The 24,621-nt window shown below is 37.6% G+C and overlaps 1 protein-coding gene across 23 annotated transcripts in view; it reads right to left on the reverse strand.

Moving 5' to 3' along the window:
- GPHN (gephyrin) overlaps positions 1-24,621 on the reverse strand; it is a 439,592-nt gene that overhangs the window by 25,437 nt on the left and 389,534 nt on the right. For all 23 annotated transcript variants that reach the window (XM_080684045.1, XM_080684039.1, XM_080684042.1 and 20 more), the window contains one exon: positions 14,416-14,537. In XM_080684045.1, coding sequence (XP_080540171.1) covers positions 14,416-14,537 — 122 coding nt within the window. The remainder of the gene's footprint in view (positions 1-14,415; positions 14,538-24,621) is intronic.

Here is a 24,621-nt window from a genome sequence, read left to right on the forward strand (position 1 = left end):
TTTACTTTAACAGAAGAGTGGCAGCTTGCCACTGGAGCTTTGCCAATTTAGGAGTTGTGACTTCCATGCCTTTACCACTTGTGGTCCTCTTTTCTACTACAACTCCATTCCCATCAGGTCCTCAGGATTGTAGCAGCTGCCTGAGGGCTGAGGGCAAATAGATCTCTCAGTAGACAAGGAAAATACCAGCAATTTTAGAAGCTAGCAATGGGATGTGGAAGAGTAAGAATACTATTTAGGATAGCTAGTTCATTGTGAAATAAACCTACTCCAGGAAATATATAATTTTAACAATAACAAACAAATAATTAAAGCACTAATGGAGACTGACTTACAAAATTAAAGATTTACTGAGTTTTAGAGGCCCGGTGCATGAAATTTGTGCACGGGTGGGGGGAGGGGTCCCTCAGCCTGGTCTGCACCCTCTCCAATCTGGGACCCCTCGGGAGATGTTCAACTGCCTCTTGCAAACCGGGACCGCTGGCTCCTAACTGCTCGCCTGCCTGCCTGCCTGATCTCCCCTAACCCCTCTGCCTGCCTGCCTGATCACCCCTAACCCCTCTGCTGTCTGCTTGATTGCTCCTAACCAACTCTGCCTGCCTGGTTGCCCCTAACCACCTCTGCCTGCCTGCCTGATCGCCCCTAACTGTTGCCCTGCTAGCCTGATTGCCCCTAATCGCCTCTGCCTTGCCCTGCACATGGGAACCAGGATTCTCTCCACTGGCCGGTTGCAAGCACCCGGGACCTGGGCTTCCCTCCCTCTGGCCAGCAGCAGGCACCCAGGACCCAGGGCGGCTTCGCTTGGGCCGGCCGCAGCCACAGGGGACCGTGGGCAGGTGGCTTTACCAGGGCCACAGCCGCAGGTGCCCAGGACCGCAGGGCGGGCGGGCGGCTTGTCCCTTTCCCGGGCCGCAGCCTGGCTGGTCCCCATTCCTCTCTCGCAAGCTCATTTGTGCCTGGCTGGTCCCCATTCCACTCTCGCAAGCTCATTTGTGCCTGTCTTGTCCCCATTCCTCTCTCACCAGTGTTGAGTGTCTGAGCCTTCAAAGTGTGATGGCGTAAGGGCATGACAACTATTTGCATATTAGCTCTTTATTATATAGGATATATATGAATGTCCTGGTAAAATTGTGTAATTTCAAGGATAAAGAGAAAATATTACAAGCTGTCAGACAGTAAGATTTGATTTACTAAAAAGAGAATACTGGCTTTGGATTTCTTACCTACAATACCAAAAATTATAAAGTATTAGATTAACATCAACATATTCTGAGAAAAAAGGCTTGCCACTACCAAAGTCAGACAGCATTCATCCATCAGGATAGAAGAATGATATTTGTGAAAATGAAAAAATTCAGATAATAAATTAATAAGTAATGTTCTGAAAAAATAAATCAGATCAGAGATCTCAAGAAAGGGCAAGGAAAGAGGAAATGCTAGTGAGCCACACACATATTTATAGAACTATATAGCTAAATCTAATATATAATGATCAAATAAACTGAGGAATTATAATATATGTACTATATGTGGATTTCCCTAGAAAATATAGAGATATACTACAGAAGAAAACTTAATAGCCTATAATTAAGAGCATGGTTGCAGCAATACTACCTAAAAGTTGAGGGGGTGGGAGGAGATGGGGGAAGTATTCTAAAGGTCTCACTGGTATAGGGGGTGCAGAGAAGAAACGGGGATGCCTTATAGGAGGGATATATTTAGCATCCTTTAAAAATATAATAGTGGAGAAATATATTTGATTATGAATATCAGAAATTGGAAAAAAAGCATGAGGGGGATAGTGAAGAAATAATAAAGCTATATAAATAGTAAACATAAAGTTTAACATAAATATAAACAGAAAAGAAAGGAAAACATCAAGGGATGTTTTTATAGCAAACTTCATGATAAAGCAAAATAAAGTTTATGCCAGGATCAGGGTTACAGTAACTTAAGGCAGATGCAAGATTGAGGTGTTTTTTTTTCCTCTTTAGCTCAAATCCCATTCGAATGCTATTTATAAGAGATACACTTGAAGATGAAAGACTCAAAGTAAGGGTAGGGCAAAAAGATACCAGGAGGCAAACGTAAATAAGCAAAAACGTAGGAGTGGTATATTGATGTCAAAGTGAAATTTCAAGTAAAAGAACTAAAAAGAATAAAGAGAAGCAACAAATTGGGAAAAGTAAAATTTATAAGGATGACACAATAATATGTGACTACCTCACGAGACAGGGTCTCATTTATCTAGGCTCCTGATTGCCTCTCCAAATCTCTACACATTGTAGGAACTCAACAAATGAACTGAACAAACCCTGGCCTCTATGCCATCTCTCCACAGTAGATTTGGGAATGACTAGTGTACAATTATTACAACTATAATGATATTATGGGCAATAATATTGTCTGTGGATGGAAGAGAAGGTACTATTTAATATTTGTATAGACATAAATAGTAGTTTCTTTGAAAGGTTGTCATATATAATAGGGAATCAATTTATTTGGTATTGCTCCAGAGGGCAGAATTAGGACTAATGGATGGAAGAAACAGGGATAAAGACTGGCTCAGTGAAATGGAAAAACATCCTTATCATAAGAGCCATCCAACAATAAAATGTGCTACCTCATGAGGCAAATAAGATCTTTCTCACTAAAAGCATCAGACAAAAACCTGAAGGCTAGTTAGGAATTTTCTCTAACACCTCCAATAGTGAAAGATTTGACTAGCTAACATCAGAAGTTCCTTTCAATTCTAACATGAGTCTATGGAAATAATGAAATTTATATAAATACAGCAACTATTTTCTCTTCATACTAGTATATAGACTGGAGCATAGAGGGCAAAATGGACTAGAGCATTGTAATATAATAATCATCTTGAATATTATACTTTTTAAAAAATATTTTATTGATTTTTTATGGACAGGGATAGAGAGTTAGAAACACTGATCAGCTGCCTCCTGCACACCCCCTACTGGGGATGTGCCCACAACCAAGGTACATCATGCCCTTGACCAGAATTGAACCTGGGACCCCCTAGTCCGCAGGCCGACGCTTTATCCACTGAGCCAAACCAGTTAGGGCCCTTTCACTTTTTAAACATCAAGAATATTTGACTATTTGACTTGCATAAAAAAACAAACAAACAGCATTTTTTCTCTGCAAAGCTCTTTCATTCACCTTCAACCTGGGATATGGCTACTTATAATAACAACAGTCTCCCTAGAATTCTAAATCAGATGTTAAAGAAGCTTAAACTTAAAAGAAAGGCAGATAAAAGAGAAAGTAGAAGTATAACTCAAAATAAAGCTATCAGAGAATGAATGTGGCTTTCTCAAAAATTTATGTATGAATCAGTTTCTGTGAAGGAATACATCAATGATATTTTTGCAATGGGCTTTGAAGACTCACTTTTAGTTCAGGCTTTTTTCCTTTTTAAAATTTGTATCTGCTTTAAATTACCACAATCCTGATTCTGGCATAGTTTTCTTTTCTTTACCATGAAGTCTACTATAAAATTCAAAACCAAGACAGAGCTTTTACCCATGTTTATATTTTATGGATTTCAGACAGAGCATTCAGAATGCAAATGCACTTTTATTTTAAAATATTTAATATAAACACACAGATGGACAACAGCTGCTAATTAGTTTCCTGTTTCATCTGTTATACCAACTGTGAGCTATATAATTTTAAGAGGAGTGAAGAGATAGTGGGAGAGTTAGAAAAAATTCTGGGATTGGAAATTAAGGAATAATAGCAGTTTATTATACCAAGATAACAAAAAAAAAAAAAAATAGTTCAGGACATATACTAATTTCTTTAGGGGTCAAGGATAAATTCTTCAAAACAAATATTTTTTGGTGTCTACTTCACGTATGAAATCAAGCTGCATACTCCATATTGCCATCAGTTAGTCCTTCTTCAGTCCCACTGGGTATATAGGCAGCATGGAGTCATATAAAGAGAAAAGAAAGCATGGTCTCTACCTTATGTTTACAAGCTAGTGCAGGAAACATGGCAAAATTTAGGAAAATGAGTGAAATTAATATCACTGATTGAATTCAAATATGTTAATTAACACTAAAGTAAAATGCATATAAGGAGAAATTATATAAATATTGAGTGGAACATAATGATTAAATCTGGTATGGAATAATTAGGAAAAGCTTTTTGGAAGATATTACTTTATTGGGGGTCGGTAAGAAATTCTAGAAGTAGAGTAAAAACTGGAGGTTATTCTTAGATGAATTAATAACATCAACTCTCAAGGATTAAGAAAGTCAACTGTAATAGCCACTAAAAAAGTCTGTCATTGAGAGTGGGAAGAATCTTTTGTTATTAAACACATGCTTGTTCAAGTAGAAAGAATATTTTTGGTTAACCAATAGAAAATCAGAGACCTCTGCTGATAAATGGTCAGGAAAGGAATCTATTATGTTGAAGTGAAAATTAATACCTTGCATTTTGAACAGAAAAGGGAAGTAGGCAGTTTATAAAGATGACAAGAACCAATTAAATTCAGACAAAATCCCCCCTGATAATTAGAAATTTCCACTTTTAGAACATTAGGTAAGCATTAGCAAGTTAGCATATGTTTTATTCACAAATTGGAAGGTGTAAGGCACTGGGCTTTGCCCAAATAATCACTGTATTAAGTCTATCTTGATAATTCCTGCTACATGTGCCAGTTTTATAAAAATTCAATTTTCTATCTCAGTGCTTATTACCCTTCTGTTCATGCTTTACTGTGAAGAGGCAGCTTCACAAATTGGCAGCAGAAGGAACAGGCAATTCAAATCCAAAACACCATCTAGGACAGAGCCAAGCAAGCCCAGCATGACTAGAGTGGGGCAAGCTTCTGTGATGGCAATTTTCCAGAGTGGGGAACCCTTTTCTTAATATGGGAATTTCTCAGCCCTTTAAGCCTTGAAAGGCTAGAAGGTTCAAGTCAATGGTTTGGAAGCTATATTACCAAGCTGGTTTATAGCTGAGGTAGAAATATAGACAGCTCAATAAATCAGTTTTATGAATAATATAAATTAAATTAATGGCAAACTTGATTTTAAAAGATTTCCCCAGCCCTGGTAGGGTGGCTTAATTGGTTGGAGTGTCGTCCATAAACCAAAAGGTTTCAGGTTTGATTCCCGATTAGGGCACGTACCTAGGTTGTGGGTGCAATCCCCGGGTGGGGTGTGTATGGGAGGCAACAAATTGATGTTTTTCTCTCATATCGATGTTTCTCTCTCTCTGCCTCTGTCTCTCTCTCTCTCCCTGTCCTTTCTGCCCTTTCTTTTCTCTCTAAAATAAATAAACATATCCTTGGGTGAAGATAAAAAAAAAAAAAAAGAGATTTCCCCAAGTGGATTTTGTGTATCTGTATTATAATTACTATTATATTCAAGAAGGAAATGTATAAGATCATCTATTTAAGTCCAATGGAACAGCTCCCCAACTTTTTAAATTAGAAGCTTTTAAAATCCATTTGGAATTATGCCCACACACCCATCTTACATTTTTTTCTTCAGAAATATAAAATGAATCACCCCAGGTACAAAGCTTTACATTGTACCTTTTATGAGGATGTGTCTGAGTCACCAGTACAATTCTGCTGTCAGTGCCATACTTTCTGGTCTGCTAATATGGCTAAGGTTTTTGAACTCACTTTAAGGGACCCTGTAAGATTCTTCTGGACAATTGCATAGTTGGAAGTTTGTAAGTTCCATGATAAGATGGGATGGTATAGGGAAAGATGGCAGGACTGTCGAATCTAGAAGATGTACTCTTACTAAGTGCTGTGGACATAGAGTTACCAAGACACATTTAGTACATCATGGAGCTTATAATCTGGTGGGAAAGAAAGCACCCTGTTTAGACCTCAAAAGACAGCAATTTCTTTAAGAAATTTTATCAGGAAACTGAGGGAAAAGAAAAAAAATGCAAAAACAGAGAAGTACACATGTGCCCAAATGACCAATAACATAACCAAGTCTGGTCACAGTTGTCTCGATTAGCACCCGTAATAACTAATCTCTACTTATTTACCTAACCAAATCTCCTCAGTTGTTTTATTTATCATTTTACCTCTGCTATTAACATAGCTTTGCATATGGAAGACACTCAACAATTATCATAACATGAGTAAAAGAAACATTTTAAAACACTCTCAAATAATTGTGGATATATGCCAAGATTTAGTTATAGGGATATTAATCATTTACTTACAATTAAGAAAGATTAGAAACAACCTAATGTCTGGCAACAAGGGATATACTAGAGAATACTTTATACTAGAGAATAACATGTAGGCATTAAAATGATATAGCAGAGATCCAAGATGGCTGCCGATGGGAGGGCAGGCTGCAAGACAGTGTGAGAGTGAGAGAACAAAAGGAGAGTGCATGGATGTGTGGGGAGTGTCAGTATTTGTGCGTGAGGGTCAGCTATATTCCAAGGGACGGTTGGGGACTGGTGGACCAGCACCCCCTGACCGGGCAGCCTCTACTGCAGCTGAAATCTCTCCTGGAGCGGCCGGCTCTGCCACAGAGGCCACGCCATCTTGATTTGGAGACGGCTGTGATCGGGAGACTGACTGTGATCGGAACCCCAGCCTACCTTCAACTGGGGAGATCTCGGATACCTCCCAGGACCTTACAACCACAACGCCCAGGGACCAGTTACCTCAGCTGCGAATCCACAAACATAGAACTCCAACCTCCCCAACCATGGGCACTTGGGAGGTCTGCTCAGGGGGAGACAAAGCGGAGTGAATTCACAGACAGGCCCTGCGCCTTTTCACAGAGCAGAAGGAACAGCTGAATCAAAGAGCACCCACCTGGAACTGGCTAATTAAACACAGCTGGCAATCCGCGGATGGAAAGGTCAAATATTGCCTAGAGAAAGTCAACGAAGGAGAGAGAGAGCTACATAACCAGAAACCCTGAGAGGAGCGATCCTGGGGAGACAAAGAAACAGCCCGTATAGGAAAGAAAAGGAAGAATCACCAGAAAAGGAAGTAAATGAAACGGAGGCAAGCAATATGACAGAGAAAGAATTCAGAGCAATGGTCATAAGGTCGTTGAAAAGGATGGAAGACAAATTCAACAATATGTGTAAGAACCAAGAGGAAATGAAGATCTGAGAAGAAATGACATTGAAGCAATAAAGAACTCAATAGAAAGCATCAACAGTAGACTAGAAGAAGCAGAGGACCGCATTAGTGAACTAGAAAAAAAGGTAGGAAAAAACACCCAAGCAGAGCAGCATCTAGAAAAAAAACTTAAAAAACAGGAGGAGAGCCTAAGGGAACTTTGGGACAACATGAAATGAAACAACATCCGCATAATAGGGGTGCCAGAAGGAGAGGAAACTGAGCAAGGAAAAGAAAACCTATTGGAAGAAATAACAACAGAAAACTTCCCTGATATTGGGAAGAAAAAATTCACACAAGTCCAAGAAGCTCACAGAGTCCCAAACAAGATGAACTCCAAAAGATCGACACCAAGACACATTATAATTAAATTGGCAAACACCAATGACAAAGTAAGAGACAGAAAGGTACCTACAAAGGATCTCCCATCAGACAATTGACTGATTTCTCAACAGAAACACATCAGGCCAGAAGGGAATGGAATGAAATATACAAAGACATGCAAAGCAAGGGTCTGAATCTAAGAATACTGCATCCAGCAGGGCTATCAATGAAAACTGAGGGTGAAATCAGGAGCTTCACAGACAAAAAAGGACTAAGGGAGTCTATTACCACCAAGCCAGCAATGCAAGAAATGCTAAAGGGTCTGCTATAAAAAGAAGAAACAGGAAGAGAAGAAGGAACACAGGCATAAAGAATAAAAATGGTGACAAACAAGTACCTATCAATAATAACTTTAAATGTAAATGGATTAAATGCCCCAATCAAAAGGCATAGGGTAGCTGTGTGAATAAAAAACATGACCCATATATCTGCTGTCTACAGGAAACCCACCTTAGAACAAGACTCACACAGACTGATGGTGAAGGGATGGAAAAAGGTTTTTCATGAGAATGGAAATGGAAAAAAAAGCTGGGGTAGCAATACTTATATCTGACAAATTAGACCTCAAAGTGAAGGCCATAACAAGAGATAAGGAAGGCCACTTCATAATACTAAAGGGAGCAATTCAACAAGAAGACATAACTCTGGTAAACATATATGCGCCCAATACAGGAGCACCCAAATACATAAAAAAAAAACTTCTGGAGAATATCAAGGGAGAGATAGACAGCAATACAGTCACAGTAGGGGGCTTTAATACCCCACTAACACCACTGGACAAATCCTCTAAACAAGAAATCAGCAAAGAAACATCAATCCTAAATGACTCACTAGATCAGATGGAATTAATTGACATCTTCAGATCATTCCACTCCAAAGCCACAGAATATACATTCTTCTCAAGTGCACATGGGTCATTTTCAAAGATAGACCACATATTGGGACATAGGCAAAGTCTCTTCAAATTCAAGAAGATAGAAATCATATCAAGCATCTTCTAAGACCACAGTGGCATAAAACTAGAAATCAACTACAATAAAAAAAAATCAAACACCTAGAGGCTAAATAGCATGCTAGTAAACAATGATTGGGTTACCAAAGAGATCAAAGAAGAAATAAAAGGCATCATGGCAACAAACGACAATGAAAACACAACAATCCAAAATCTATGGGACACAGCGAAAGCAGTCTTGAGAGGGAAGTTCATAGCTCTGCAGGCCTATCTAAAAAAAACAACAAGAAAAGATGGTAATAAATTATCTAACCCTACACAACAACTCAAAGAGTTAGAAAGAGAGCAGCAAGAAAAGCCCAGCATAAGCAGAAGGAAGGAAATAACAAAGATCAGACTGGAGATAAATGACATAGAGACCAAAGAAATAATACAAAATATCAACAAAACCAAGAGCTGGTTCTTTGAAAGGATAAACAAGATTGATGAACCTGTAACCAGGCTCACCAGGAAGCAAAGAGAGAGGACCCAAATAAACAAAATCAGAAATGAAAGAGGTGAAGTGACAACCAATCCCACAGAAATACAAACAATTATGAAAAAATACTATGAACAACTCTATCCCAACAAAATGGACAGCCTAGATGAAATGGACATATTCTTAGAAAAATACAAGCTCCCAAAACTCAATCAAGAAGAGTAAAAAAACCAGAATAGGCCGATAACTACCAAAGAAATTGAAGCAGCGATAAAAAATCTTCCAGCAAACAAAAGCCCTGGTCTGGACAGCTTTCAGGGGAGTTCTACCAAGCATTCAAAGAAGAACTGAAACCTATCCTCTTCAGACTATTCCAAAAAATTCAAGAGAAAGGCACACTTCCAAGCTCTTTCTATGAAGCCAGCATTACCCTAATTCCAAAACCAGATAAAGACACCACAAAAAAAGAGAACTACAGGCCAATATCCCTCATGAACATAGATGCCAAAATCCTCAACAAAATTCCAGCAAATCAGATCCAGCATTACATTATACACCATGACCAAGTGGGATTTATTTCGGGGATGCAAAGATGGTATAATATCCGCAAATCAATAAATGTGATACATCACATAAACAAACTGAGAAACAAAAATCACATAATCATATCAATCGATGCAGAAAAAAGCATTTGACAAAATCCAACACCCTTTCTTGATAAAAACTCTCAGCAAAGTGGGAAAAGAGGGATCATGCCTCAACATAATAAAAGCCTTATATGACAAACCTACAGCCAACATCATACTCAATGGGCAAAAACTAAGCTCATTTCTCCTAAGAACAGGAACAAGACAGGGATGCCCACTTTCACCACTCCTGTTCGATATAGTACTGGAAGTGCTAGCCATAGCGATCAGACAAGAAGAAGAAATAAAAGGCATCCAAATTGGAAAAGAAAAAGTAAAACTGTCCTTATTCACAGATGACATGATACTATACATAGAAAACCCCAAAGACTCCATAAAAAAACTACTGGACCTAATAAATTAATTTGGCAATGTAGCAGGATATGAAATTAACACCCAGAAATCTATGGCTTTTTTATACTCTAATAATGAACTCACAGAAAGAGAAGTGAAAAAAAAAATCCCATTTTACCACTGCACCAAAAAAATTAAGATACCTAGGAATAAACTTAACTAAGGACGTAAAAGACCTGTACTCGGAAAAATACAGGACATTGAAAAAAGAGATAGAGGAAGACATAAACAAATGGAAGAACATACCATGTTCATGGATTGGCAGAATCAACATCATTAAAATGTCCATACTACCTAAAGCAATCTACAGATTCAATGCAACCCCCATTAAAATACCAATGGCATACTTCAAAGATTTAGAACAAACTCTCCAAAAATTCATCTGGAATAAAAAAGGACCCTGAATAGCCATCCTGGGAAAGAAGAACAAAGTAGGATCACAATACCAGATATCAAGCTATATTACCAAGCCACGGTTCTCAAAACTGCATGGTACTAGAACAAGAACAGACATATAGACCAATGGAACAGAACAGAGAACCCAGAAATCGCCAAGCCCTTATGCTCAATTAATATTGGACAATGGAGGGAAGAACATACAATGGAGTCAAGACAGTCTCTTCAATAAATGGTGCTGGGAGTAACCAACGGATGCAAAACATTGGGGGGTGAGGCATGTATGGGAGTGGGGTGGGGGAGGGCAATGGTAAGATATGTACACATATAATACCTTAATAAATAAAAAAAAAATGGTGCTGGGAAAATTGGTCAGATACATGCAAAAAAATGAAACTAGATCACCAACTTACACCATACACAAAAACAAACTCAAAATGGCTAAAGGACTTAAATGTAAGACGGGAAACCAAAAAATCCTACAAGACTCCATAGGCAGCAAAATAGCAGACATATGTCGTAGCAATATCTTTACAGACACACCTCCTAAGGCAATGGAGACTAAGGAGAAAATAAACAAATGGGACTACATCAAAATAAAAAGCTTCTGCACAGCAAAAGAGACCATCAACAAAACAACAAGAAAGCCCACTGCATGGGAGAACATATTTGCCAATGATATTTCCAATAAAGGTTTAATCTCCAAAATGTACAGAGAACTCATACAACTTAGCAAAAGGAAGATAAACGATCCAATAAAAAAATGGGCAAAGGATCTAAATAGACACTTTTCGAAAGAGGACATAGAGAAAGCCCAGAGACATATGAAAAACATGCTCAAAGTCACTAATCATCCAAGAGATACAAATCAAAACAACAATGAGATACCATTTCACACCTGTCAGAATGGTTATCATCAACAAATCAACAAACAAGTGCTGGCGAGGATGTGGAGAAAAAGGAACCCTCCTGCACTGCCGGTGGGAATTCAGACTGGTGCAGCCACTGTGGAAGACAGTATGGAGTTTCCTCAAAAAGTTAAAAATGGAGTTCCCACTTGGCCCAGTAATCCCACTTCTAGGAATATATCCCAAGAAACCAGAAACACCAATCAGAAAGGATATAGGTACTCCCATGTTCATAGCAGCACAATTAACCATAGCTAAGATTTGAAAACAGCCTAAGTGCCCATCAGCAGACGACTGGATTAAAAAACTGTGGTATATCTACACAATGGAATACTATGCCACTATAAAAAAGAAGGAACTTTTACCATTTGCAACAGCATAGATGGAACTGGAGAGCATTATGGTAAGCGAAATAAGCCAGCCGGAGAAAGATAAATATCACATGATGTCACTCATATGTGGGATATAATGATCAACATAATTTGATGAACAAGAATAGATCCAGAGACAAATGGCAGGGGAGGGGAAGGGGGTTAGAGAGCAACTAAAGGACTTTTATGCATGCATATTAATATCTCCAATGGACAAAGGCACTGAGGTGGTGGGGGCTTGCCTGGGGTGGGAATGGCTGGTGGGGGGCGGGCGGTCAATTGGGGACAAAGAAGACAAATGTAAAACTTTAGACAATAAAAAACAAAACAAAACAAATAAATATTAAAAGTGTAAAAAAAGTGAAGGGATTGAGAAGTACAGATTTTTAGTTACAAAATAGTCATGGGAATGTAAACTACAGCATAGGAAATATAGTCAATAATACTGTAATAACTATGTGTGGTGGCAGGTAGCTACTGGAAATATCAGGAAGAACACTTTGTAAAGTGTATGACTGTCTAACTACTATGCTGTACATCTGAAACTAATACAAAATAAAATTGAATATATACTGTAATTGAAAAAAATGTTGGAAAAAATATATAGTTTTGAAAAATAAAAAAATGATATAGCAAAAAAAATGATATAGCAGAGGACTATGTAATGATATGAACAGATGTTTATAATATAATGAGTAAGAAAAGGAAGGTTAAAATAAGAATATAATTTCTTTGATTTCTTGCACATGCACACACACATAAACAGTATACATGCATAGAATTGAAGAATGGAAGAAGAGTAATACTGCGTAATGGAATTAGGTGTTAATTTATTTTCTTTTTTAAAATATTTTTTTAAATTGATTTTTAGAGAGGGAAACATCAATGTGAGAGCAAAACATCCATTGGCTGCCTCCTGCATACCCCCTACCAGGGAATGAGCCCACAACCCTGGCATGTGCCCTGAACGGGATCAAACTGATGACCTCCTGGTGCCTGGGTCAGCACTCAATCACTGAGCACTCTGGCCGGGCAAGTAACATTTATTGTATACAAAAGTACCAAAATATGAAAATAAAATGGACAGAATTATAGTTCAGAACAGAGTAAGTTTAAAATGACCAAAACAAAACAAAACTAATAAACAACAAAAAGGCTCCTTTTACCTTAATCTTAGAGCTCATTAACACACTTGGAGGCAGGGCCAGAGCCAGTGATAGGTAGGAAACAAAACCCAAACAACCTCGTAGGTTTGTTCTATACAGTTTCAGGTCTGCTCTGTGTTTTTGGAACTCTTGGAGTTGTACTACCTTTTCTCAGAAGTGATTTTTGTCTTTTTAAAAGCTGTATCTGTATCAGGATTTTTAGGTGCTTGAAGTTTACATGGAAGGACAGGTTACTGGTCAGGTTCAAATGCAAACAACTACCCGCCTTTCATCCCCCCCTTTCTTTCTACTTCCCCAGGGCTAGGGAGTTTGGATCAGGGTGATATTAGGTAACCTGTGACCCTGGCTTCACCAGGGATTCCATGGGGGCTGGCCACTTAGCTATAGGCTTCTCTAGAAATACACATCCAGGCAAATACAAGTGGTGAAGAATCTAAAAAGAATGATGTTTGAAAATATGTCTAACAGCCTCTACTCCAATGTCCTCAGAGAAAGAAATAAAATCAGGAGGAAAGAAGAGAACTTTAAAATGACAGATGACATAAAAGCTACTGCTTCTCAGGTTACTAGCAAGGTGCTGTGTCTAAGTTTTGATGTGTTGTGTCCAGTTTGAGCCTAAGCTGGGGTTTACAGGTGTGAGAGCATTAACTTATGAAATGGTAGGGTAGAGCCTTTCTAAAAGCACATTTGATTTCTGAGAAAGCACTCATCTTAAGGGATGAAGGATCATGGTATAATGAGCTTTACTCAGTGACCAGGTGGTAATGAGAGAGAAGGATGATTATGGGTGACAGAAACATACTGGTATCCACCACTCAGGTTTGTCTCCTAGCTTATCTCCACCAGGCTGATATTTCAGAATTACTAAAAGCAGGCAGGCACACCTCTGGTGAACGGGAAATAGTGCCTGGTGAAAGATGGCTGAGTAGCAGTGTTGCATGATAGTGGGAAAGCAGACTTGCTTTTGGTCATGTGTAAGATACAGCTGGAGAGTCACAGGAATACTTGGGGAATTTAGTAGAGGGCTGAGTTAATTTAGTAAATATGCTGTTAGAGATGGGCAATTATAGTCAACGTGCCTCCCTCTGAATTTTCAAGTTGGTGAAGTCCGGAGAAACTCAGGTTAAATAAGGATACCAAAATAAATACAGAGGCCCTAGAAAACAATTGTACTTAAACTTCAAAAAATCAGTTAGGGCTAATTTTGACATTCTCTCTTACTCTTCTCACCTAAGCTATGTCTTCCCTGTCTTTCTTGAAACAAGTAAAAGTATGAATAGTAATAAAACACTATCACCATTAGTTCCACTAGGATAAAGACAACACTATCAAAAAAGATCCCTGTAGATTTAATAAACAGCAAAATATTTCTCCTGTTGTAATAGGCATTTCAGGAAAATGTCTGTCCCTAATGGACATAGATACTTCCATAATTCTTGGGCTTCTGAAGAATGAAATAGGTGAAAATTATGGTATTTAATTTGTTTCTTTAGCAACAACGCCACCTAGTTAGTACTCCCAACATTCATATTTGTATAATAACAACTTAGAAATAAAATCCAATACTTACTTGTCTCCCACAATTCCCAAGTTGATTGTGGGGTAACCATGTTCCTGAATTGTGGCTAAGAGGGTTGAACGATTGCTGTCTCGAATCTTTCCTGGTAAGAGGTCATCTTCAGGATTTAGCAGCTACGAGGCCAAAAAAAACCACCACAAATTATTCTCTTAGGATAATGTTGCCTATTGTTAACAGAAAAATAGATCTAGTAAATAGAGTTTAGTATATCTAGCACCTACAACAGTATTTGGCACATAGAAAATATATGCTCAAAGGATCTTGGAATAAATATTGAAAGTATAGGAGGATGAAAAAATGGTCCTGCAGAAATTTAAATGGTGACTAAACAATATTTTACCAGCTTTGGCTACAATTTGACAATAGTGCTCTGGAGATGCTGGCCTTCTCAGTGCTTACTGAAGCAAACTAAATAAAACAACTATGATTTTCTAACTCCCAATATTATTTTCCAGTTCGCTTGAGGTAGAGACTCTGTGACATGATGTTCTCAAATCTGAAAAGAATGATCATTTATCTTTTCTTTCAAGTTTTTGATCTCTTTTCTGAAGTGGAATCAACAATACCTGAGAAGTTAAACTTATCTGAAGGAGGAGACAGATGTCTTGTCTCTTTATTAGCAAACTTAAATAAGTAATACTTAACTACACATACTCACAATTCTATGACTTTGAATTGAGTTACCTTTAGAAATTTAATATCTGCTATTATATGCCATAAGAAAATTATAAGACACTTAGTCAATGTTCCAATGAGGCAGTACTGGAATAGTAGAAAGAGGCTGGTATTCAGATAAGGTTCAAATTCAAGTTGCCCAAACATATTATGACTTAATTTTCTCATTTATAATATATAGGGGTGGGTGAAAGTAGGTTTACAGTTATGATACAAATAAATAATACAGTAATTCATAAATAATAATACATAAATAAACGTTTTTATGTATTCACAAGTGTAAACCTACTTTTGCCCACCCTTGTGTAGTAATAACTACCTTATTATAGTAGTTGTTAGGAATAATTGAGATAATGAATACTCAGTTGATATAGATAAATATACAATAAACAAGATTTTCTTTTCTTTCTTTATTACATATGATATTGAGAGAGCACTTATTTTTCCCCTAATTGGTCTCATATTATTACTCCTAGATGCTTGTATAGATGAAATTAGTTTATAATGTGAACTTGGATTTATATTTCTTAGAGTATAAAATACTTAAAAGTAGGGGGTCCTCACATACATACACACAACAGACAACTTTAATTTATATATTAATTTTAAGATGCACTCTGCTTTTAGAAATATTACAAAATGAACAAAAGTATATATTTGAAGTGAGGAAATCTGGAATATTATCTTAGGAGGTGGACGGCAAGCCTGCACATTTAGATGCTCAGGTTGTTAATATGGCCAATACTCAGGGCTTCAAATCTCAGTTCTCCCAAACAATAACCTCTAGTTTCTTCAGTCTCATTAGTGATACTATGTGGCTGGACCTTTCGCTTTGTGTTGAAAAGTAGTAGTTTTGCAACTAACTGGCCCTTACAATAGCTGTAGGAAAACTCTGATTGTCTTATTTAGTGTCACTGGGAGCCTTCCTTTCAGATATGGCACTAATTTAACTTAATCAGATGCCAGGTTACATTGTAACCCACTTTCATCCTTAGTCACCAGCAGAGCTTGGTAAATTGCTATTGAAAGAAAAAAAAAAAAAGAAAATGGCGATTGAGTGCTAATATAGATTAATTTTCTGATCTAATTAACACATGGTTATTGAAGCTATTATAATTTCATAAAGGTCATGGCTTGCAGCTCTTTAACTCCATTAATCAGATAACTTGTTTCAGAAAGAAAACTATGGCTATGTAATTTTTTTTCAGAAAAGGGTACTGACTACCAACTAAGAAAGATTCCTCTGTTATTAAGGTGTTTTCTTTGCTGTTCATACTCCTCTCTGCTACTTTGCTGTAAAGAGTTCCAGAAATAACAGAACAATTAGAGATTATTGGAGAATCAGTTATTTGACTGTAAAATTGACACAATGAAATAATAGCTAGTTAAATGAGGGAATAGGATTTACAGTGCATTTCAAGTATTTTCAAAGAAAGCATACAGAATTGGATGGAAGACGATAAAACTGAAATACTAGAATAAATTCACAATATTCCCTTTTTAAAGCTGAGTATTATTTTCTGGTATCTTATACTTCTGGTAATCTCTGGATGATGTCAGAAACTTATCACAGTTGAAATACAAAAGAAAAAAATACAAAGTAGTTGCAGGGACTGTGCACCAACCAGAAGGAACGACATTTCACAGACAAGTTAAAAAGGCATTTAAGAGCAAGGCTCCTGGCTTTGGTTAAAGATGGTGAACTAGGGAAATCCTGAGCTCACTTTCTCTCATAGACACCAAAACTACAACTACATATAGAACAGTTATCTCTGAGAATGACCTAAAAACTAGCAGAATAGATTTCCTACAGCTAAGGATTAAAAAAAAAAAAAAAAAGCCATACCGAGAGGGATAGAAGGGGCTGAGACTCATCTTACCCCCTACTCCCCATGCAGTGATTCACAAGTGGGAGAGATATCACAACTGCAAAGGTCTCCCCCTGAAGAGGGAGGGGTCCGAACTCCAGCCTAGGGACCCTGTGTCAGGAAGAGGAGCCCGTATAACATCTGACTTTGAAAACCAGCAGGGCTTAGATCTGGGAGTCAAAGGATTGTAGGAAAACAAGGCTGTACTCTTTCCGAGTCCCAGCGCAGAGGCAGCAGTTTAAAAAGCACCTGGGTCATATGTGAAGGTAATGCATTGATTAATTTTAGGGCATCTGCTGGAGGGAGAGGGATCTGTCAGAACTTTTTCTAGAGTCCGAAGTGCTGGTGGGCACCACGTCTTTCCCCTTCCTTCCTTCTGCCTGGTCGGATGCTGGCAGGTGCCATTTCTGACACTCTCCATTAACCTTGCTAACACTGTTCACCCTACTTTAGTGTTTCCCTGAGGACCCACCAGGCTGGCACCCCTCCAAGTGGTTTCTAACCTGCCACGCCTGGTGGGCAGCCTCCGGAGCACCAGCACACAGCAGTGTGTCTGTAACAAGCTGAGGCTGGACCTTGCAGCCAGTGCCTCACAGCCAGTCAGGCCAGAGACTAGCCTTGCCTGCCAGTGTGTTCATAGCAGTTGTGGCCCAACCACAACAGAAGACCATACTAGTCCATACAGGAAACACTTCTAGAGCACCTGGCAAGGGGGGATTCCACCAATGGAACCCACAGAACACCTAAATAAGGGTACTTTTTCAAGACCACCAGACATAGCTGATCTACCTAATACACAGAAACAAAAAGGCAAAATGAAGAGACAAAATAATATGTTCCAAACAAAAACAACACAAGACAAATTCCCAGAAAAAAACCCTAAACAAAACGGAGCTAAGCTGTCTACTAGGTAAAGAGATCAAAGTAATAGTCATAAAGATGCTCATCAAATTCTGCAGGCAAGTGAATAAACACAGTGAGAACTTCAACAAAGACATAAATTATAAAAAAGAACCTATCATAACTGAAGAATATAACAATTGAAATTAAAAATACACTAGAGGGAATCAACAGATCAGAAGATGCAGAAAAATGGATTATCAATGAGGGAGATAGGATATTGGAAATCACCCAATTGGAAGATAAAAAAGAGAAAATAATTCAAAAGAATAAGGAGAGCATAAGGGACCGCTGGTACAACATCAAGTATATTCACATTTGCATCATAGGGGTCCCAGAAGGGGAAGAGATAGAGAAAGGGATGGAAACCCTTTTTGAAAAAATAATGGCTGAAAACTTCCCTAATCTCGTGAAGAAAACAGATATCCATATCCAGGAAGCGTAGAGAATCCCAAATAAGATGAATCCAAAGATACCCACATGGGACACATCATAATTAAAATGTTAAAAGTTAAAGAGAGAATCTTAAAAGTAGCAAGAGAAAAACAACTGGTTACATATAAGGTAGTGACCATAAGACTATCAGTTATTCAATAGAAACTTTGCAAGCCATAAGGGAGTGGCATGATGAAAGGGAAAACTCTATAACTAAGAATACTCTACCCAGCAAGGAGAGATCAAGGGTTTCCCAGATAAGCAAAGGCTCATCAATACTAAACTGGCATTACAAGAAATGTTAAAGGGAATTCTTTAAGTGGAAAAGAAAAGGCATAAACTAGAAAAAAGAAAATACATGAAATAAAATCTCATCAGAAAAGGCAAACATATAGTAGACCACTTATAAAGTTAGAGAGAAAACAATTTAAATGACAAAAAGTACATAACCATCAATAGTTAGTTTACATATCCTATACAATTAAATAATAAGAAAAATATTTTAAAACTCTAAAATATCCTTTTTTGTTGTTGTTGATGTTAACATATGGGGAAAGCAGTTTAAAGAAAAAGCACTTTATGTAGAAGGGAAAAATATAATCAATAATGATTTCAATTCAGGATCAAGATACAGTGCTCTGCATACAAGGGAACACTTACTAGCAGTACTTGAAGACTTGTGAGTTGAAATTGCATATTGCTTGAAAGATCGAATTAAGCTACGTTTTGGTAAACAGCAGTTGTACATGATTTCTTGTTTATGTAGCAAAAGGCATTGAAATGTACTAGAATTAAAACATACATGTAAAGATAGTTGTGGAAATTGTCTATTATATTTTCCTTGTGTCTCACTTATTTAGAGCAGTGGTTCTCAACCTTTCTAATGCCGTGACCCTTTAATACAGTTCCTCATGTTGTGGTGATCCCCAACCATAAAATTATTTTCGTTGCTACTTCATAACTGTAATTTTGCTACTGTTAATGAATCGTAATGTAAATATCTGTGTTTTCCAATGGTCTTAGGCTCTACAGCAGTGGTTCTCAACCTGTGGGTCACGACCCACAGGTTGAGAACTGCTAGCAGGTTCGCCTAAGACCATCGGAAAACAGCTCAGAGTGAGCAGAAGGAAGGAGATAATAAAGATTAGAGCAGAAATAAATGACATGGAGACCAAAAAAACAATACGAAAGATCAATGAAACCAACAGCTGGTTCTTTGAAAGGATAAACAAGATTGATGAACCACTAGCCAGGCTAACCAAGAAGCAAAGAGAGAGGACTCAAATAAATAAAATAAAAAAATGATAGAGGCGAAATAACAACAGACCCCACAGAAATACAAAGGATTGTTAAAAAATATGAACAACTCTATTCCAACAAACTAGACAACCTGGAGGAAATGGACATATTCCTAGAAAAATACAACCTTCCAAAACTCAATCAGGAAGATTCTAAACATCTCAATAGGCCAATAACTATGGAAGAAATTGAAGCAGTCATCAAAAAGCTTCCAGCAAACAAAAGCCCAGGCCCAGACGGCTTCACAGGAGAGTTATACCCAACATTCAAGGAAGAACTAAAACCCATCCTCCTCAGACTATTCCAAAAAATTTAAGAGGAAGGAACACTTCCAAACTCCTTCTATGAAGCCAGCATCACCCTAATACCAAAACCAGATAAAGACAACACAATGAAAGAGAATTACAGGCCAATATCCCTCATGAAAATAGATGCCAAAATTCTCAACAAAATTCTAGCAAATCGGATCCAGCAGTACATCAGAAAGATCATACACCATGACCAAGCAGGATATATACCAGGGATGCAAGGATGGTACAATATCTGCAAATCAATAAACGTGATACATCACATAAACAAATTGAGGGGGAAAAATCACATAGTCATACCAATTGATGCAGAAAAAGCATTTGACAAAATCCAACACCCTTTCTTGATAAAAACTCTCAGCAAAGTGGGAATAGAAGAATCATACCTCAACATCATAAAAGCCATATATGATAAACCCACAGCCAGCATCACACTCAATGGACAAAAACTAAAACCATTTCCCCTAAGAACAGGAACAAGACAGGGATGCCCTCTCTCACCACTCCTGTTCGACGTAGTACTGGAAGTACTAGCCATTGCTATCAGACAAGAAGAAGAAATAAAAGGCATCCAAATTGGAAAAGAAGAAGTAAAACTGTCCTTATTCGCAGACGACAAAATACTGTACATAGAAAACCCTAAAGACTCCATCAGAAAATTATTAGACTTAATAAATGAATTCGGCAAGGTAGCAGGATACAAAATTAATGCCAAGAAATCTATGGCATTTCTATACACCAATAGTGAACTTACAGAAAGAGAGACTAAAAAAGCAATCCCATTTGCCATCGTACCAAAAAAATTAAGATACCTAGGAATAAACTTAACTAAAGAGGTAAAAGACCTATATGCAAAAAACTACAGGACACTGAAAAAAGAGATAGAGGAAGATATAAACAGATGGAAGAACATACCGTGTTCATGGATTGGTAGAATCAACATCATCAAAATGTCCATACTACCCAAAGCAATCTATAGATTCAATGCAATCCCCATTAAAATACCAACGGCATATTTCACAGACCTAGAATGAACTCTTCAAAAATTCATCTGGAATAAAAAACGACCCCGAATAGCTGCAGCAATCCTGAGAAAGAAGAACAAAGTAGGTGGGATCTCAATACCAGATATCAAGCTGTATTACAAAGCCATTGTTCTCAAAACTGCCTGGTACTGGCACAAGAACAGACATATAGATCAATGGAATAGAATAGAGAATCCAGAAATCGACCCAAACCACTATGCCCAATTAATATTCGACAAAGGAGGCATGAACATACAATGGAATCAAGACAGTCTCTTCAATAAATGGTGTTGGGAAAATTGGACAGATACATACAAAAAAATGAAACTAGACCACCAACTTACACCATATACAAAAATAAACTCAAAATGGATAAAGTACTTAAACATAAGACAGGAAACCATAAAAATACTAGAGGAATACACAGGCAGCAAAATCTCAGACATATGCCGAAAGAACTTCACTGATACTGCTCCTAGGGCAATGGAAAATAAAGAGAAAATAAACAAATGGGACTACATCAAAATAAAAAGCTTTTGCACAGCAAAAGAACCCATCAACAAAACAACAAGAAAGACCACTACATGGGAGAACGTATTTGCCAATGTTATCACTCATAAGGGTTTAATCTCCAACATTTACAGGGAACTCATACAACTCAACAAAAGGAAGATAAACAATCCAATCAAGAAATGGGCAATGGACCTAAATAGAAACTTTTCGAAAGAAGACAGAAGGAAGGCCAAGAGACATATGAAAACATGCTCAAAGTCGCTAATTATCCGAGAGATGCAAATCAAAATGACAATGCGGTACCATCTCACATCTGTCAGAATGGCTATCATCAACAAGTCAATAAATGATAAATGTTGGCGAGGACGCGGAGAAAAAGGAATCCTGGTGCACTGCTGGTGGGAATGCAGATTGGTGCAGCCACTGTGGACAACAGTATGGAGTTTCCTCAAAAAACTAAAAATGGAACTCCCATTTGAACCAGTAATACCACTTCTAGAAATATATCCCAAGAAGCTAGAAACATCAATCAGAAAAAATATATGCACCCCTATGTTCATAGCAGCAGAAGTTACCATAGCTAAGATTTGGAAACAGCCTAAGTGCCCATCAGCAGATGAGTGGATTAAAAAACTGTGGTACATCTACACAATGGTATACTCTGCTGTGCTAAAAAAAAGAAGGAATTCCTACCATTTGCAACAACATGGATGGAACTGGAGAGCATTATGCTAAGTGAAATAAGCCAGTCAGAGAAAGGTAAGTATCACATGATCTCACTCATTTGTGGAATATAATGAACAACATAAACTGATGAACAAAAACAGTACGAGAGACAGAAACATCGATCAGACCATCAAACCTCGGAGGGAAGGTAGGGGTGGGTGGGGGTAAGGGAGAGAGATCAACCAAAGGACTTATATGCATGCATATGGGCCTAACCAATGGACACAGACAACAGGGGGGTGAGGGTATGAGTGTGGGGGATGGGAGGGTAATGGGGGAATAAGGATACATATGTAACACCTTAATCAATAAAGAAATTTTAAAAAAAGCTATTGCAAATTGTATCATTCCTGATTATACAGAACTTTGTGGGTGATTTTAAATACATTTTAGACTTCTAAAAAAAAGTTAAATGTAAATGGACTAATAAGTGCACCATTCAAAAGACACAGGATGGCTGAATGGGTAAAAAAACAAGACCCTTACATGAGACTCACTTCGGTTTGAAAGACAAATACAGAATGAAAATAAAGGGATGGAAAAAGATATTACATGAAAATTGGAATTGAAAGCTGAGGCAGCAATACTTTTACCAGACAAAACAGACTTTAAGGCAAATGCTATAATGAGACAAAGCAGGATCCAGCAATTGTACTTCTGGGTGCTTATCCAAAAAAAAATGAAACACTAATTGGAAAAGATATATGCTCCCCTATGTTTACTGCAGCATTATTTATGACTAGAGGCCCAATGCATGAAATTCGTGCAAGGGCCTTGGCCCTGGCCCCCGCCCGCTGCGACTTTGTCCAGAAGGAAGGATGACCGGAAGGATGTCCGGTCTAATTAGCATATTATACTTTCATTATTATAGATAGCCATGATATGGAGGCAGCCTAGGTGTCCATCAATAGATAAATGGATAAAGGGGAAGTGATACACACACAGTACACAATGGAATATTGCTCATCCATAAAAAATAATGAAATCTTGCCATTTGTGACAGCATGGATGGACCTAGAGGGTACTGGCTAAGAGAAATAAATCAGGGAAAGACAAGTGATTTATCATTTCACTATTTGTGAAATTTAAAAAACTAAACAAATGAACAAACCAAACCAAACCAACAGACGCATAGATACAAAGAACAAACTAATAGTTGCCAGAGGGTTGGGAGGTGGGGGTATGGGCAAAAAGGTGAAGGGGATTAAGAGGTACAAACTTATAACACAAGTTATGGGATATAAAGTGCAGCATAGGGAATACAGTCAATAATATCGCAGTAACTTTGTATGGTGACAGATGGTTACTTCTCATGGTGATCACTTCATAAGGTACATAAATATGTCACGTTACTGTCGTACACCTAAAACTAATATTGTATGTTACCTATACTTTAATTAAAAAGAACTTTACATTCTAGAATGAAAAAAAGAAAACAATACATGACCCAATATCTCCATATCTTATTACTTTCCTATCTACCATATATTAAAATTCAATTTCCTGTTTGTTATTGTCAATGGTACCACTGTCTTCCCAGTTTTCAAACATTTAACCTTTGATTCATTTTTTCCCCTTTGTGGTTTGAATTATTAAGAACATTGTAATCCATCTCTTCTTTGACCCAATGTTTCATTCACTTTCTTGGCAATACTGCCCATCCCCAACCCCAATTTCAGGCATTCAATATGTCTGAATTTCTATAAAATATTATAATTGGTTATCTTACCTACAGACTCTTTCTTTCTGAGAAACAAAACAGAAACATCAACTTGCAAAACTTTACTATTACTTGTATAACAGATAAATTGTACCAAACCATGACATATAACTCAAACTATCTTAAGTTAAATTGTTTTAACACAAGCTTGTTCAGACCTATATTCTCCAACATAAGACCATGGACAACTTGAGACTATCGTAACTCACATGGACTCATGTGCTCCAAAGAAAAGACTAACTGTTTCAGCAACTCATTTACTTTACAAAATATGACCAGTTTTTGCCTAGACCTTACTTACAAACTTTTACCTTAAAACCACCCACAACCAACTCCAGTCCTGAAAATCCTATTTCCTTTTGTAACTTCCCTCTTTTGAGACACTACTGAGACTCTGGCAAGGTGATGCTCATCCTTGCTCAGAAACTTTCATATATTCAGTTTTGTACGATCAACAAGTTTCCTTCGTTTTCCTTGTATTAAGACTTTGAGAGTCATTGAGGTTCTACCAAGAGTTAGGGAGGACCCCTTGCCACCAGTGATCTCATACTGGTTACATTGTACTTCATTGAGATCTCTTGAGCCTCTTTGGTTGGGGGATTTTTTTGTCTATGGTAATAAGTCCAGCACTACGTTAAGCTCTGATACTTTTCTGTTGTTTTGTTTTTTTTTTGTTTTCCCGATCCTTTCCTGTTTAGCTCCCAAAGCTAGCTGATATTTATTTTGTT

This window comes from Plecotus auritus (assembly GCF_963455305.1).
Source record: "Plecotus auritus genome assembly, chromosome: 1".
NCBI classification, from domain to species: Eukaryota; Metazoa; Chordata; class Mammalia; order Chiroptera; family Vespertilionidae; genus Plecotus; species Plecotus auritus.